General features: G+C 37.8%; 1 protein-coding gene across 5 annotated transcripts in view; it reads right to left on the reverse strand.

Annotated features, from left to right (window-relative positions):
- Positions 1–904: 904 nt before the first annotated feature.
- Positions 905–17,054, reverse strand: part of PDLIM5 (PDZ and LIM domain 5) — a 235,490-nt gene continuing 219,340 nt past the window's right edge. For all 5 annotated transcript variants that reach the window (XM_010848342.1, XM_010848336.1, XM_010848337.1 and 2 more), the window contains 4 exons: positions 13,455–13,635; positions 9,087–9,207; positions 6,544–6,659; positions 905–4,351 (listed from right to left, as the gene is read on the reverse strand). In XM_010848342.1, coding sequence (XP_010846644.1) covers positions 4,262–4,351; positions 6,544–6,659; positions 9,087–9,207; positions 13,455–13,635 — 508 coding nt within the window. In that variant the 3' untranslated portion in view covers positions 905–4,261. The remainder of the gene's footprint in view (positions 4,352–6,543; positions 6,660–9,086; positions 9,208–13,454; positions 13,636–17,054) is intronic.

Here is a 17,054-nt window from a genome sequence, read left to right on the forward strand (position 1 = left end):
ATATACAGCCTGCAATAGAAACATTCCTCTCAACTTTATACAGTTGGAAAAAAATCTTAAAGCAATAAACAAACAAGGAATAGGTAAGCCGACCTAGTTACAGAAAAGTTAGTTAATGAGATCAGGATGAGTTAAGAATGAAGTAATGTACCCTGGCCAATGAAAGACATGAAAATGCAGATGACTGATGTTGTTTGAATATATGACACAGTATAATGTTTGATATGACAGGTTATTCCAATAAATTACCTCAACAATAAATTTAAAACTTTTAAAAATTACTTGGCTGTGTCGGGTCCTCGTTGCGGCGTGTGGGATCTCTGTTGCGTTATGTGCCATCCTTTGTTGCGGGGCGTGGACTCTCTAGTTGTGGCACGCGGACTACAGAGTGTGTGGGCCTCAGCAGTTGTGGCACGGGGACCTACTTGTGTCACACGGGCTCTGGTGGTTGCAGCATGTGGGCTCTCCAGTTGTGGCACATGGACTCCAAAGTGTGCGGGCTCAGTTGTTGTTGTTTGCAGGCTTAGTTGCTCGGCTTGTGGGATTTTAGTTCCCCAACCAGGGAGTAAACCCATGTCTCCTGCATTACAAGGCGAGTTCTTAACCACTGGACCACCAAGGAAGTCCCAACAGTAAGTATTTTTTAAAAGAAAGACAATAGAGTTTACTTATCTATTCATACCATTTATTGTGCACATGCTACATGCAAAGCATAAATATGGATTAAAATAAAATAATTGTGACAATATTTTCAAACATATTATGTTTCCAGGACATTCTGATAGGCAAATACCATAAAGGAGGGATTCTCCTGAGAATCAGCCTATCCCATGAACATTATTTTTTCCCTTGATGACTTAATAGAAACCTCTTGTCCCCCAAAAAGAAAAACCAAGAGAACTTGTTTGTATCACTGCAGCCATTTATTTATTATGTGCACATTAAGGTTTATATACTGATTATATTTCTCATGTGGTTTTTAATTAGAAAATGTATCCAAAAGCAAAATAGCATGGACATATACAAACTGAAAAATGCACAGAAACAGAAGGTAGAGACTAATGCATACGGTAAATGATATATTGAGAATCCAAACCCATAACCTTAAAACATCTGGGGGTTGAAGGAGGACAAACTGAAGACACATCAAATTGTGTAAAATCAGTGTGTTTTCCCTTCCCTTATGTCTGAAAAGCCTCTCCTTTCATTAGCAATAACTAAACCCCAAATATCACCAAAATGTTAACAGAACTCTAGATTCACACTTGAACAGGGAAGAGTATTTTCTATAGTAGCAGTCCTTGAAAATGGTACCACGGATACTGTTTTTGTTATAATCATTTTTAAACATAATGCTGTTTTGAAGATTTAAACTCTAATTTCTGCTTGTCTTTTGCACAGTGACGAATGATCAGGTTTTAATTTTAGTTGCTAACTATAACATGAATCAATAGGAAATACGAATGCGACAAGCACATGTAGAGGGCATTATTTTTAGACAGCTACTTCAGTGAGCAACATTTTGTCCTTGTAGACATGCTGTACATTTAGAAACTGGGGAACCAAGTAGGGGATGTTTTAGAATCATATACTGTGATTTTAATCTGTATTATTCTAAGCATAACATTCCAAAATATACATCGAGAGAGATTAAAAGTAATGCTCTACAATAAGGAGGTAACAATTCAAAAATGCTACTGACATGGAATATTTATAATCAGAAAAATAAATATTCTGGGAGCTCACCAGAAGAATAAAGTGCTCTGCCAGTTATTAAAAGATTAATGCTGGTGTATTAAATATGGCATTCCCCACTATAAAATACAGAGATTCTTCTGGGTTATAGTCAGTACTTATTTCACAGGATTAACTGTTTTAAAAATAGACAGAAGAAGGCTTTGCCATAGAAGCAAAGGACAAAAGACAGGACAAAGCCATAGACAAAATGATGTTAGGAAGTGACATTATTCTTTTAGGGATAAAATTTAGAGAAATGCAACATTATGCTCCATGAATAATATGCAGAAAGCAAAGTGTAATTAAAAACAAAATCCTTAATATAACTTTATAAGAAATCCAGATCAAATAAAATTCTTTGAACAAAATACCCAAATGCCATTCCAATGCCGCTGACTTATCAAATACTCTCTGGGCATATAATCTGTAAAGTGAAGTCGCTTAGTCATGTCCGACTCTTAGCGACCTCATGGGCTGTAGCCTGCCAGGCCCCTTTGTCCATGAGGTTTTCCAGGGAAGAATACAGGAGTGGGTTCCCATTTCCTTCTCCAGGGGATCTTCCGGATCTGAGTCTAGGGATGCGAGTCTCCTGCACTGCAGGCAGACTCTTTACTATGTAGAAGCAAAACTAAAAAACAACAAAAAATCTCTACCACACTAAAACAAAACTATCACCTTATTTTATGTCATGTAAAGCCAAGGACTGACATTAAGATACGTGACAATGCAGCGTGTCTTCTATGGGTGGTTTCAGCAGCAATTGGAAATATGGCACGATTCAGTTCCAGCTTTTAAAACACAACAGAAAAAGCTCCCTGCGTCCCTACAAGATGCAGGGGAAGGGGACAGTTCTGGGTTGCCGTTGGTGAAGCATTCAGTTTGCTACTCTGTGTCACACTTCTCATTCTTTTTATTCCCAGTTAATTACTATCTGCATATAATGTAAGTCTGCTAGACCATGAATTGGCAGCTTTCAGGACAGATACCTTGAACAGTTCTTAGGGAGGTTAAACAAATATTGTAGCCTAACACCCTGCTCTCTAACAAACACGCACACAATGGAAGTGAAGTCTCAAGTGATGGATGAGTCAGGCAGGGGGTGGGGCTCAGTCTCAACTATAAAAGCACCCTTCCCCAAACAAATCCAAGTGATAACTTAGTGTGATCATGGGCTTTTGTCCATTCTGGAAACAAACAAAAAAACTATCAAATGCCATAATCTCTTTTCTCACTGGGCAAATATCAACAGGATTCACGATCTTACCACAATTATTTCTGTCTTCACATGGTATCTACATAATTTTTTTCCCTAAAATGAAGAAAACAAAGAACAGGCTGGTCTGAGTAATTAATCATGTTCCTCTCTATATACTATCAAACCTCTGTGAACAAAAGCTTCCCAAACTTCATGATTACTTTTAGAAGTGGTTCATTTATTATTGAGAAAGAACTACCAAAAGAAAAAAAAAAATCTAAATTTTTATCATATTCCCAAACCAATATTTTTCTAATGTAGAACTGAACAACAACAAAAAAATTATTCTGCAAAGAGAACTTTCAAACCTTCATCAGTCAATAGTATAAAGCGAACTGATCAAATTGACTCACTGTCTAAAAAGGGGGAATTTTAAAAAATTTCTGATCCAATCTTGTGATTCACCATCGCTCCCAACCACATTCTTTTCTATTTATTCTCTTTAAAGAAAGGGACAACTTTCAGAGTCCAAAGTTATTCAACAAGTTCTTTACCTCAGCATAAGGGAAGGGAAAAAAAAATAGTTTGACTGACATAGGTGGTGAAACATACACAATTAATAGAAAACGGTCATATTCTAATAAAAGGCAAAAAACTGAAATTATTTATAAGCTATGTGGTGGCTTTTTTGGGGTGGAGGGAAACCAGACAAAAATATAACACCTCCTATTGGCAAGACATGTTTTGATCAAAATCTCATTGGCCTTTCCTATTGGAATGATGAACTGTAAAGACAAAAAAAGGTATACAGTTTAAAAAAAGCTGACACCTACTACTGATAAACTTCTCTGTTTAAACTCCTATTTACTGTTTTAAAGATAAATGCTATTTTTTTTTTAAGAAAAACACAATATTTCATTTAAGTATAAGGCATTTCATTGTCTTTTTATAGATTTACTCAAAACTGCCTAACAAGGAAAGTTTAGTTATTTTAGCATAGAAGTTGAAGGTTTTTATTCTAAAATTTAATTCTTCACTAATTTATTCTAAGATGTATTTAATAGTCAACCAGGAAATTGATTTTTATAAAAGTTACTTTATGGGCAGAAAATACAGGGAAAAAAGTAATAATAAACACCAAACTGTTTCTTTACTTTATGAAGCCAAATATTTCCTCATAGACTTGGTTTTCAAAGCTTGGAATTTATCCCCTGAGGGCCACTATTATTTTTCAAAACTTCATATAAATATTAAATCTAAAATTTAATTGGTAATTTAAATTCTCCTCTTTCTCTTCAAATTTCTTCTCTTCCCCTGGACAGTTGACTTTTAAAAATTCACAGAATGAGCATGTTTCTTGCAAAGTGGCTTGTCCTTCTTAGAGAAAAAGGTCTGACCTTCCAAACTTTCACAACACACCTGAAAAAGAAGCATTATTTGAGAGAATGTCATTATCTTATCAAGTATGCCTAAAAAGGGGAAATGATCTTCTCCCAACGGATAGTATGACAAAACACTTCAGTTGGTTGTATCAGACCTTCTAACATTTCACGATTACTGTAACATTCCATGTCATCTTTCAGAAGCAATGAAGAATGACTTTTCTCTGGAATGCATTTTAGTTTATTTAAACTTATTGATCATTATTTTTCTTAATTGGGAATGAATATTTGGCCATAGTGAAAAAATTAACACATAAAGTGGTCACGTTAAATGTAATTTCTATTCTCAAATTCTTATCAATGTTTTAAACCTGCCTCCTGTTGTAGAGACCTAAGGCATTAAGAAAAACAAACCCAAAAAATCCAACACAGGTGTTTTGACACACATTCCTAGGTCCCTAAAGATACAGGCACAGAAAACCCGAGTGTGCTATGCTTTGTCACTTCAATCATGTCTGATTCTTTGCAACCCCATGGACTGTAGCCCGCCAGGCCCATGGATTGTAGCCCGCCAGGCTCCTCTTCCATGGGGTTTCTTCAGGCAAGAATACTGGAGTGGGTTTCCATTTCCTTCTCCAGGGCACTTTCCCAACCCAGGGATCGAACCCAGGTCTCCTGCATTGCAGGCAGATTCTTTACTGTCTGAGCCACCAGAGAATACCTGAGAGTTCTTTTTAATTCATTTCTATGTCTCTTTTCTTGTTTGTTTCTTATTAAGCAACCTGTAGTCCACATCTGGCTGCATCCTGGATGTTATACTGTCAGTTAGCTATTCACATTTATGTCTTCTTATCTTTCCCACTGTCTTTGCTAATTTTAATGCTCCTGAGTGGGCTTCCCAGAGAAGGCAATGGCACCCCACTCCAGTTCTCTTGCCTGGAAAATCCCATGGACGGAGGAGCCTGGTAGGCTGCAAGTCCATGGGGTCGCTAAGAGTTGGACACGACTGAGCGACTTCACTTTGACTTTTCACTTTCATGCATTGGAGAAGGAAATGGCAACCCACTCCAGTGTTCTTGCCTGGAGAATCCCAGGGGTGGGGGAGTCTGGTGGGCTGCCGTCTATGGGGTCGCACAGAGTCGGACACGACTGAAGTGACTTAGCAGTAGCAGAGTGGGTTTCCAGGTGGCTTGGTGGTAAAGAATCCGCCTGCTAATGCAGGAGATGCGAGTTTGGTCCCTGAATCTGAAATATCCCCTGGAGAAGGAAATGGCAATCCACTCCAGTATTTTTGCCTGGAAAATCCCATGGACAAAGGAGCCTGGCAGGTTACAGTCCATGGGGTTGCAAAGAGTCAGACATGACTGAGCAACTAAAAACAACAACAACAATGCTCCTGAGCAGATCTGCCAGAGGACAGGAGGAGGCAAATCTGCTAAAATTGCTGCTTTTTACAGATTTTATGACATCTAAGAGATGGATGAAGTAAACAAGACAGGGTTTTCAATAGTAACGTTTAGGGAAATTATGTGACTTCAATTAACTAGTCATTTCCCCCTTCATACAATGTTATTAAAAACTATTAAAAATATTAAATATAATTTTTAAAAATCAACCATCTGAATAGAGTACCTTTATTAAATATTTACTTCTAAATTTAAAAAATACATATCTGAGGTTAAAGTTAACTCTGAATCAATCTTCATCAATAAAAATAAAACCAAAAATACTATAATATGAAATGAGACAGGTAAATATATTACTACAAGTTTATTTTAGTCTCAAAAAGAAAAGAATATTCATAGACTATTGCTAAGGAAGGAGATGGATCAACATATAGTTTACTTCCAGTATTGAGTCAATAACAGATATTTATAAAAGTTTACTTCTATTTTAAGAACTACCTGTTTTCATAAATTACTAAAGACACTCCAATAAAACATAGTTTAAAAAACGTAACAGAATCCTACTGTTTTTAAGAAATTCATATCTTCTCCTTATAAACAAAAATGTATTAAGACTGTTTCTCTAAAGGCGTAAGCATCTTATTCTGTGCCAAACAATTTTGAAAAGTACAAAAAATTTTAATGAACTTGACTTTCCAAACCACTGTAAAACATTTCTAGGTTTGAGGGACTGATAGATATAAAAACCGTTATTTCCATTTAGTGCTCAGGCTAGAACTGGCCATACTGTGCTCCTCTGAATGGGAAACAGGAGTTTACTTACTGAGCATACAAAACAAGTGTCGTGCCAGGTATAGCCCAGAGCTTCCAGGAACATGTCGCCAGCTTCTATGGGAAATTCACATCCACGGCATATAGTACCAAAGAGGGCATAATAATCTGTATTGGGGCAGGGGTGGAGCAGAGGTAATTGAAACATGACAAAGATGTAGAATGAGAGCTTTCAGAGAACAGCAACAAAATGAGAATTAAATGAGATGATAAAGATACAGTTACTAGTAACAGAAAAATTTTCAGATGGCATAACACCTGACCTAAGCATTAGGTGTAGTTTATTTCAGTTTACCCTTGGAAAACGTTATATATACAACTTAACATTCTTTATTATGTTTTTCCATATGTTACTTCTCAGTTCTGTCCAACTTATTTAAGGCCCAAATGTATATGAACATCACTGTTCTCTGATAAGTTATCAATAGACATGATTGTTTCAATAAAAGAGAACGTCCAATAACTAGAAACAATAAGACTACTGAACATAAATCATGAAAAACGTATGAAAAAACCTTGTTTTCCGCAACCCCGCTATTAGCAAATTTCACAGCACATCTACTTGGTAAGGAAGAGAAAAAAGTCACAGGAAACCTTCTTGAATAAATGCTGTGACTGAGTTTCTAGCTGAACTGTATCACAACAATATTAGCCACTTTTTCTTCTGCTATCTTTTCCTTCCCATTTTACGACTTCATGCTAAAAATCCTTATCCAGAGAACACCTCTTACTTGACAGGGAGTTATAAAGTATTAATGTCTTCCTTCTGAAGAAAGCCGTTTTGACAAGATGTTTATCATGACTAAATTAGAACTTATTGGCAATTTTCTTTTATGCAGCTACTCTTACTATGTGTTTTCACTCATGGTTCACTCTTTGACACTTCTAATCCCATCTGGGCTAGAGGAGAAAGTAGGCTGCCATCTGCACCCTTCTCAGCAATCCTCAATACTCCTTGGTGCCATCTGCTCTGCACACACCCACAGAGTCCTACTGTGTGCTGGGTGCTGGTCTAGGCACTGGTTAGAGGCACAATGGTGGCGAAGATAGATGCGGCTGTTCTTCACATGGGGATTATATTCTCACTGGGATCAGGATGCCATCATTCATTATGTTTTAAAAATAAATGATAGCAAACAACTTCAGATTGTGATAGGAGTGATGCAATAGAGAATAACTGGGGGAGGTGTTTAACACTATATTACAGAGGGGTTAGGAAAGACCTCCACGAGGAGGTAATACCTGAGCTGAGACTTGAAAATAAAAGAGGGGGAGGAACCATTTCAGAAAACCTGGGAAAGAAAATTCCAGTCAAAAGAGACAAGTACAAAAGCCTTGAGGCAGGAAGGATCTCAGTAGGTTCAGAAACAACACAGGGGCCAGGTATGGCTAAGAATCCAGTGACATTCTCTAGAACCCAAACAATCAGGTGGAGGAGACGGGGTTGGCAAAGCCGGCCTCAGGCGGGAATACAGTTTTCCCTCTAGTGGAAGCCATGAGGTATCAACCACAATCCGATCCACATTCAAAAAAATATTACTACAGCTATCTGAGGGTTGGGGGAAAGAAGATAAACCATTTTAGCTGGCAATTATAATGCCCAGGCAAAGGGTAAGAGAGAACTGGATTTAGTGGGGACAGTTGAGGTGAGAGAAATGAGTCAATTCAATATCCACTGGGGATAGAACTGTTAGAATTTATCAATTAGATTGGGCAAAGAAGGGTCAAGTCGTGGTTAACAGCCTCAAATTAGAAGCTCACTGCTTCTTTAACTTGAGTATTGTGGAATATTCCCTTCATCCAGTACCACCCTTTGAACTGCAAGGTAGAACAACAATAAAACCCCATGGGGGAATGCAGTGGTACTAAGTAAGGGAAAATATTTTATTTTTTTGAAAGATGTACGTGTTATAGTAATATCTAAGTAAGAATAACATTAATAAATAAGTGCTATGAAAGCTCACTTACAGCCTTTGGGAAGGAAAAGGAAGTGTTTAGAGTTTAGGTAATAGCACAAATGCAGTAGATTGGCATTAATATTTAGAGCTTGTTTTCTTAAAAATAATCTCACCAAGGGAGCAAACCATGATTACCTTCCCATTCAGTAAAATTAACAAAGGATTCCAATTTGCTGTCAAGGCAGTTGCCTTCAAGAGCGTATCAATATCCTATTCAAAAGCTGGACACTTCTCATGTTTATAATCACTCAAAATTCACTAGTGGAGTGTAGAAGAAGGCTTTAAGCTATACAATTTCATATGATTTATATCCATAACTTATAGGAGGTTCAAGAAAAACAGTCTAAGTAACTGCCTACACATGCACTTTTCTTAATGAAATTGGTAATATCTGATTTTGACAAGGTCTATAAAAATTTTATACACTTTTTGCTATATATTTACAGTAACATCAAGTGCTCCTCAAACCTTTAGTAAAACTATATTATTTTGCTTAGCATTTCCTTTCAAATTGATAGCAATATAGGGGTTTTACCTTCACTTACAACTTAAGAAACTACGGGCTTAAAGATCTTACCAGTCTCACAGTAGGGCTCACCGTCCTCCAAGTGAAAAACATTATTACGAATAGGCTTTCCACAGGCCACACACACAAAACAGGAAACGTGCCAAGTTTGTTTCAAAGCATTGATGACTTCCTGTTACAGAGAGGTAATCGGATGTAAAGAAAGATGGTACGTATTTTACCAGCTGTACCAAAACAGTCCTTTTAAATTGACCCCAAAGTAGAACTGGAGATATTTAAGGACAGACTCAAAGATCATCTAAACTGATGCACTATATAAAATATATATTTTTCACAACTACACATCAATAAACTTAAAGAATGATTAGTGTTATTTAAACATATAAATGTGGTGAATAAAAGCAAGTCTTTCATAAGCGTTTGCTACACTACGTTTGCTGCTGCTGCTGCTAAGTCGCTTCAATCATGTCCAACTGTGTATGACCCCATAGACGGCAGCCCACCAGGCTCCCCCGTCCCTGGGATTCTCCAGGCAAGAACACTGGAGTGGGTTGCCATTTCCTTCTCCAATGCATGAAAGTGAAAAGTGAAAGTGAAGTCGCTCAGTCGTGTCCGACCCTCAGCGACCGCACAGACTGCAGCCTACCAGGATCCTCTGTCTATGGGATTTTCCAGGCAAGAGTACTGGAGTGGGGTGCCATTGCTTTCTCCGTGCTACACTACGGCTTTCCCTCAAAGGGTGTCAGGAAACGTTAACTTGTAATGGTTTCACAATATTATCTTGAAAATGTCATGAAGGAAGGGCAAAACATTTAAAAACTAAAACACACCTATACATTGTCCCATGTTGGAAGCAACAACTTAATCAACTTAATCCAATCATGTTTAACATGCTTAGGATTTTGAAAATCAGCTATGACTATACTAAGCACATATTGAAATGAGTGTCTAAAATTTGAACCATAGAGCATGGATTCTAGTGAACAGCCCTATGGTTATATATACCAAATATCAAAGACTTGGACCAGATTTTAATTAGTAAAAGAAAGTTTGAGAATTTTGCTTTGCAAAGAATCATTTCTTTGAATTGAGAGAAAGAGATGGAGCTATTAGAAATCATTTTTGAAGAGTAGTTAGTAATACAGGAACTTACTCTTTCCATAATAATTATCACAAAAATGGGATGCTATAAGTAAAGTATGGTTACAGTTCTGTAAATGAATTACTTATCAGGAGCAAACTGGAAGAAAACACATCCTACAGGTTAAGAGGATCTATCTGGGACTGATAAATACATAGGTCATTTTAATTTTATTCTTTACATTTTTGTATTTTTTAATTGCTGTGGTGTGAAATATTTTCTAATAAAAAACTCAAAATAAAATTATACCGCAAAGTCATTAGCCATAGAAAATGCCCCAGTTCACTACAGAAGAACAATGGGAAAAAACAGCAGTTATCTAGACCCAAAGAGATCACAATGAGCATGGACAACAAGTGAAACATTCAACCAAATAATAACCAAGGCTTCTAGCATCTACTCAACTTTATATTCTGAGACAGATTACTATCCCATCTTTAACAGGTTCAGTTCAGTTCAGTCCCTCAGTTGTGTGCGACTCTTTGCAACCCATTGACTGCAGCATGCCAGGCTTCCCTGTCCATCACCAACTCCTGAAACTTGCTCAAACTCATGTCCATCAAGTCAGTGATGCCATCCAACCATCTCATCCTCTGTCATCCCCTTCTCCTCCTGCCTTCAATCTTTCCCAGCATCAGGGTCTTCTCTAAGGAGTCAGTTTTTCGCATTGGGTGGCCAAAGTATTAGAGTTTCAGCTTCAACATCAGTCCTTCCAATGAATATTCAGGACTGATTTCCTTTCACATTGACTGATTTCATCTCCTTGCAGTCCATGGGACTCTCAAGATTCTTCTCCAACACCACAGTTCAAAAGCATCAATTCTTAGGTGCTCAGCTTTCTTTATAGTCCAACTCTCACATTCATACATGACCACTGGAAAAACTATAGCCTTGACTAGACAGACCTTTGTTGACAAAGTAATGTCTCTGCTTTTTAATAAGCTGTCTAGGTTGATCATAACTTTCCTTCCAGGAGTAAGCATCTTTTAATTTCATGGCTGCAGTCACCATCTGCAGTGATTTTGGAGCCCAGAAAAATAAAGTCAGCTACTGTTTCCCCATCTATTTTCCATGAAGTGATGGGACGAGATGCCATGATCTTAGTTTTCTGAATGTTGAGCTTTAACCCAACTTTTTCACTCTCCTTTTTCACTTTCATCAAGAGGCTCTTTAGTTCTTCTTTGCTTTCTGCCATAAGGGTGGTGTCGTCTGCATATATAAGGTTATTGATTATTTCTCCCGGCAATCTTGATTCCAGCTTGTGCTTCCTTTAGCCCAGCGTTTCTCATGATGTACTCTGCATATAAGTTCAATAAGCAGGGTGACAATATACAGCCTTGACGTACTCCTTTTCCTATTTGGAACCAGTCTGTTGTTCCATGTCCAGTTCTAACTGTTGCTTTCTGACCTGCATAAAGGTATCTCAAGAGGCAGACCATAACATAAGATTATCAAACAACTAAAACACAATCCAGAAAACGTGTCCCTTTAGTACAGTTCTGGTGCATGTCTAAAGCAACGAGCTGAAGATTTCATTTCTTAGAACCTCATTTGGTGCTAAAACTCTTACTTGATTTTGTTTTATTAATTATTCTAGAATCCATAGAACACTTTTATATACTAAAACAGTATTAATGTAGTCTACTTATTGTCATTTGAAAAGGAATAGCCTGAATTATCCTCCTGTTTTCCTCTCTACATATTGTACAAATTCATAATACAGAAATATTTCACATAGTATATTTATAATTTTAAAGTGTCTTGAAAGTTTTAGACTCATTTAAAGATGTATTCTAAAATTTGTTGCTGTTGTCCATTCGATAAGTTGTGTCCAACTCTTTGCAACACCATGAACTATAGCACACCAGGCTTCCCTATCCTTCACTATCTCCCGGAGTTTGCTCAAACTCATGTCTGTTGAGTCAGTGATGCCATCCAACCATCTCATCCTCTGCTGTCCTCTTCTCCTCCTGCCCTCAACCTTTCCCAGCATCAGGGTCTTTTCCAATGAGTCAATTCTTCACGTTAGGTGGCCAAAGTATTGGAGCTTCAGCTTCAGCATCAGTCCTTCCAATGAATACTCACGGTTGATTTCCTTTAGGATTAACTGGTTTGATCTCCTTGCTGGCCAAGGAATTCTCAAGAGTCTTTCCAGCACCACAATTCAAAAGCATCAGTTCTTTGGCGCTCAGACTTCTTTGTGCTCCAACTCTCACATCTGTACATAATTGCCATAGCTTTGGCTATAGGGACCTTGGTCAGCAAAGTGTTTTTTCTGCTTTTTAATTTGCTGCCTATGTTTGTCATAGCTTTTATTTCCAAGCAGCAAGCATCTTTCAATTTCATGACTACAGTCAGTATCCACAGTGATTTTCGAACCCAAGAAAATAAAATCTATTGCTGTTTCATACTCTTTTCTCACAATGGGAATGAATTAGAGCTTCATTATTACACTGTCATATTGGGAATATTAGAACTCAGCAAATGTAATTTCCAAATTTTGTATGAGTTGTATGTAGGTGTTTTGTATGAGTCCAGTCACCTTGGCTACTTCTACAGTAAAACTTCAACTGCTGGTCACCCATAGGAAATGCCTTACCCTTACTTCACAACTGCAAATTGGGTATTCCAGAATAGAAAATTCATTCATTCATCATTATTTACTATGTATCCGAATCCTAAATTACTACCTTTTTGTAAAAAAAAAAAAAAGGTGTGGTTTGATTATTTTTCTATCACATGTATACCCTCATAAACCTGAGGTTATATTTTTAAACATTAAATGAATTCAAGAAAAATGTATCACTTATAAGCCTCATGTTTTATACATTTCACGAAATCTGTGTCCCGTGCTTGAACCCTGACAAATGGGGAAATGCTGCTCTTATAAAAGCGATGGAATTTAATTTAAAACAGTGAAGGTGTCAGTTCTGAGAACTCAGATGTGTGTGGTCCTGTGCGACCTCTTCATTCCTGAGCAAACAGGGTCCCGTTGAGGCAGCACACCCACAGTAAATTATTTTTTCCCCACAGTGGCTAGACTTTCACCAGACAACCCAGCACTCAGTAAGACAAAACCAAAGACAACTTAACCCCATGAGTCCAATATACTTCTACAGAGGTCTATTTAGTTTTGCTTTACAAAAATAAATAGTGATGAAAGCAGAGAGGGGATCAAGCAAGAAGAAAATAAAAAGTAAAAATGATGGAAGGGTTTCATACCAAAAAATTGTTCTGCTTTAAAACTCACTCAGAGTGAAAAGGTTTCCAATACTCACTCCAAGGATCTTCCTTTGGCATCGACCACATTCGGGAGCAAAGAATTTCTCATAGCAGAGCTCACAATACAGGGCTCCCTGTTCCTCTACAAATCCAATGTAGGCCATCGTATTTTTGCAGTGAGCACAGTTAAATTCTTCTGGGTGCCAAGATTTCCCCAATGCCACTAGGAATGGTCCCCTGCCAAAAGAAAAGAGATCAAGTTGGCTCTGGAATAAAAGTTTCTAGTTAGCCTGAATAGGAACTCTTATTTGCAATGTCCAAACAATTAAATACTTGCTCAATTCTCCTTCTCAAGGACTTAACACGTGGGTGCTGGCGATTTACACAGAACTCTCTGTGCACTGAAGTCAAAAGGACAGGCGAGAGGAATAAGCACTTAAGGAACTCCTTCAAGAAAGGCCCTGGTTTTCTGTCTTCAAGGGATCTAATAATTAGGTTTTTTGAGCTGCAATGACTGAGTGTGTCATGATAACAACTGATAATGAGAATATTAACTGTGACAGAAAAAGAAGTAACCAGGAAAACATATATGCGTTAGGCAGAAATGAGAGCTTGAGATTTCTATAAAATAAACAAAAAATTTAAAATCTCAATTTGTAATGTCAGTGTCTTAAAAACAGTAACAATTATTACTGGGGAAAAAAACCATTCTAGTCAATTTCTCTTCCCCATACATTGTTTCATATACTTATTTCACAACTTTATTAAACATATCAAATCCTCACCCTCCAAAATGACTACAGAAATTATAAACTGGATATTAGAGGTGACTTAAAGCTACTTAGAAAGGTTTTATTTAATTCAAACATGACTGATTTTTAATGCACATTTGTATCAAGGTAAGAAAATGTTTGTAAAGAGATTTCTTTTCCATTAAATACTATACAGCCATGAACTGATAAGATGGGTTTCGTTTGCCTGACAAGAATCCATTATGAAGCTTTATCTAGCCATGAAGCCTGTGGAGATTAACTATTCTAGGTTCTGCAACACACTTTTCAGTAGCTACATCACACTAATTTTTATTTATAGAGTGGCTTTACCTCCAAGGCACTTTTACACTTATCTAATTTGTCCATGCAACATTCCTGTGAGACAGACCAGGACAGTTATTATGAACTCAGTTTAACAGATGGAGAAGCTGAGATATAGAATGTTCAAAGATAATGACATATATCATAAAATCATTGACTGAATCAAGGCCAGAGGCTGAACTTCCTGATTTCTATTACACTGCTCTAGTCAACTGATATTCTGCCTCTCATTATATTACCATCAATTATCATCACTGAGCGACCACAGGGTAACTAATTCTCAGTAAGCATTGGATATTCCACCTTTAGGCAGACAATTAATGGGAAAAGTCACAGCAATGAGCATCATTTTTTAGCCTTTGGCAATAACCTTTGTATTCAGTAACCATCTCCTGCTGGGAAATTCTTTGCAAATATATTGTTTTCTCCGAACCAGCACCTAATTCTGAGAATCAAGCAAGTTGAAAGGCTTTTGATGAATGATTAAAATGTGTTCTGTGGGGTGTAAGAAAGTAACTCTTACCCTGTGTGTGTGCTTAGTCGCCCAGTTGTGTTGACTCTTTGTGACCTCATGGATTATAGCCAACCAGACCACTGTCATGGGATTCTTCAGGCAAGAATACTGGGAGTGGACTGCCATTCCCTTCTCCAGGGGATCTTCCTGACCCAGAGATTGAACGTGGGTCTCCTGCATAGCAGGTGGATTCTTTACCATCCAAGCCACCAGGGAAGCCCCATTTTTTACCCTACTTTTTGTTAGTGAAGGGAAGTTGCTCAGTCGTGTCTGACTCTTTGCAACCCTAACTCTTTGCGACCCCATGGACTGCAACCTTCTAGGCTCCTCAGTCCATGGAATTTTCCAGGCAAGATTACTGGAGTGGGTTGCCACTTCCTTTTCCAGGGGATCTTCCCGACCCAGGGACTGAACCCAGGTCTCCGGCGTTGCAGGCAGACGCTTTACCATCTGAGCCTTGTTTTGTATTGCTATTATGATGCCATTTTGCATAAGCAGCTTTCACCATTTGAGAAAAGTAGTTTATTATTGTTATTATTTTTAAACTTCAGGGTATCATTTTTGTTACCACTAGTAAGGAATGCCTTTTGTTAATTAATTCTCACCAGAAAATAAAAGATCTATAGATCACTTACAATGTAACAATATGGCACTTTTCGTATGCTTTCCCTCTATTTTCAACTGGTTTATAAACAGTCCTACTTAACCCTTCATTCATTTTCTCAATATATATCTGGCAAGTAGTTTACCTTCAAAGATAAGCTTGAGTCACAAGCTCAAAGGACAAGCACAAAGCGACAGAGTTTTAGGAGTGCGCTGCACTTTTCACCAGGTGGGTATCTTCTTATGTTCGTCTGAAAAATCCACCACGCTAAATTGACTATGACCATAACATGGCAGGAGAGGATGGTGGAACTTCAAGGTTTTATGCTACCATTTGTCTGGACATTAAAGCAGATTCAAACCTATTTACTATGTAGTATCTATCAGGCATGTCTTCAGCTCATCCAGAAGGGTGGATGGCCCCTTGAGGCCAGTATCCTTATTGTATCTTTATCCGATTCCTCAGTTTGCAAAATAAGTCAGTTCAATTTCGATTTCCACTTTCTGTTGAAGCATAAGTATTAGTATGCACTTGAAAGAAAGTTTTCATCTTGAAACAAGCCTATCAGTGCTACCAATTATTTAACAAACTTCACCTGAGGGGGTAAGAAAAAAGACATTTGAGAACAGCCGATTGAGGAACATACAATCTCTTTTCTAGACTTTCTAAGATATGTACTGAGATCACCTCAGAGCAGCAAACAACTCCATTCTGTGAATTTGAGCAGACTGGGCCACAAAAGAGTTTGAAATGCAGTACTTGGATGCAATCTAAAAAATGACAGAATGATCTCTGTTCGTTTCCAAGGCAAACCATTCAATATCACAGTAATCCAAGTCTATGTCCAAGTAACGCTGAAGAAGCTGAAGTTGAACGGTTCTATGAAGACCTACAAGACCTTTTAGAACTAACACCCCCAAAAAATGTCCTTTTCATTATAGGGGACTGGAATGCAAAAGTAGGAAGTCAAGAAACACCTGGAGTAACAGGCAAATTTGGCCTTGGAGTATGGAATGAAGCAGGGCAAAGGCTAATAGAATTTTGCCAAGAAAACGCACTGGTCATAGCAAACACCCTCTTCCAACAACACAGGAGAAGACTCTACACATGGACATCACCAGATGGTCAATACTGAAATCAGACTGATTATATTCTTTGCAGCCAAAGATGGAGAAACTCTATACAGTAAGCAAAAGCAAGACCAGGAGCTGACTGTGGCTCAGATCATGAGCTCCTTATTGCCAAATTCAGACTTAAAATGAAGAAAGTAGGGAAAACCACTGGGCCATTCAGGTATGACCTAAATCAAATCCTTTATGATTATACAGTGAAAGTGAGAAATAGATTTAAGGGACTAGATCTGATAGATAGAGTACCTGATGAACTATGGACTGAGGTTCGTGACATTGTACAGGAGACAGGGATCAAGGCCATCCCCATGGAA

This window comes from Bison bison, unplaced genomic scaffold (genome assembly GCF_000754665.1).
Source record: "Bison bison bison isolate TAMUID 2011002044 unplaced genomic scaffold, Bison_UMD1.0 scf7180017864263, whole genome shotgun sequence".
Lineage (NCBI taxonomy): Eukaryota > Metazoa > Chordata > Mammalia > Artiodactyla > Bovidae > Bison > Bison bison.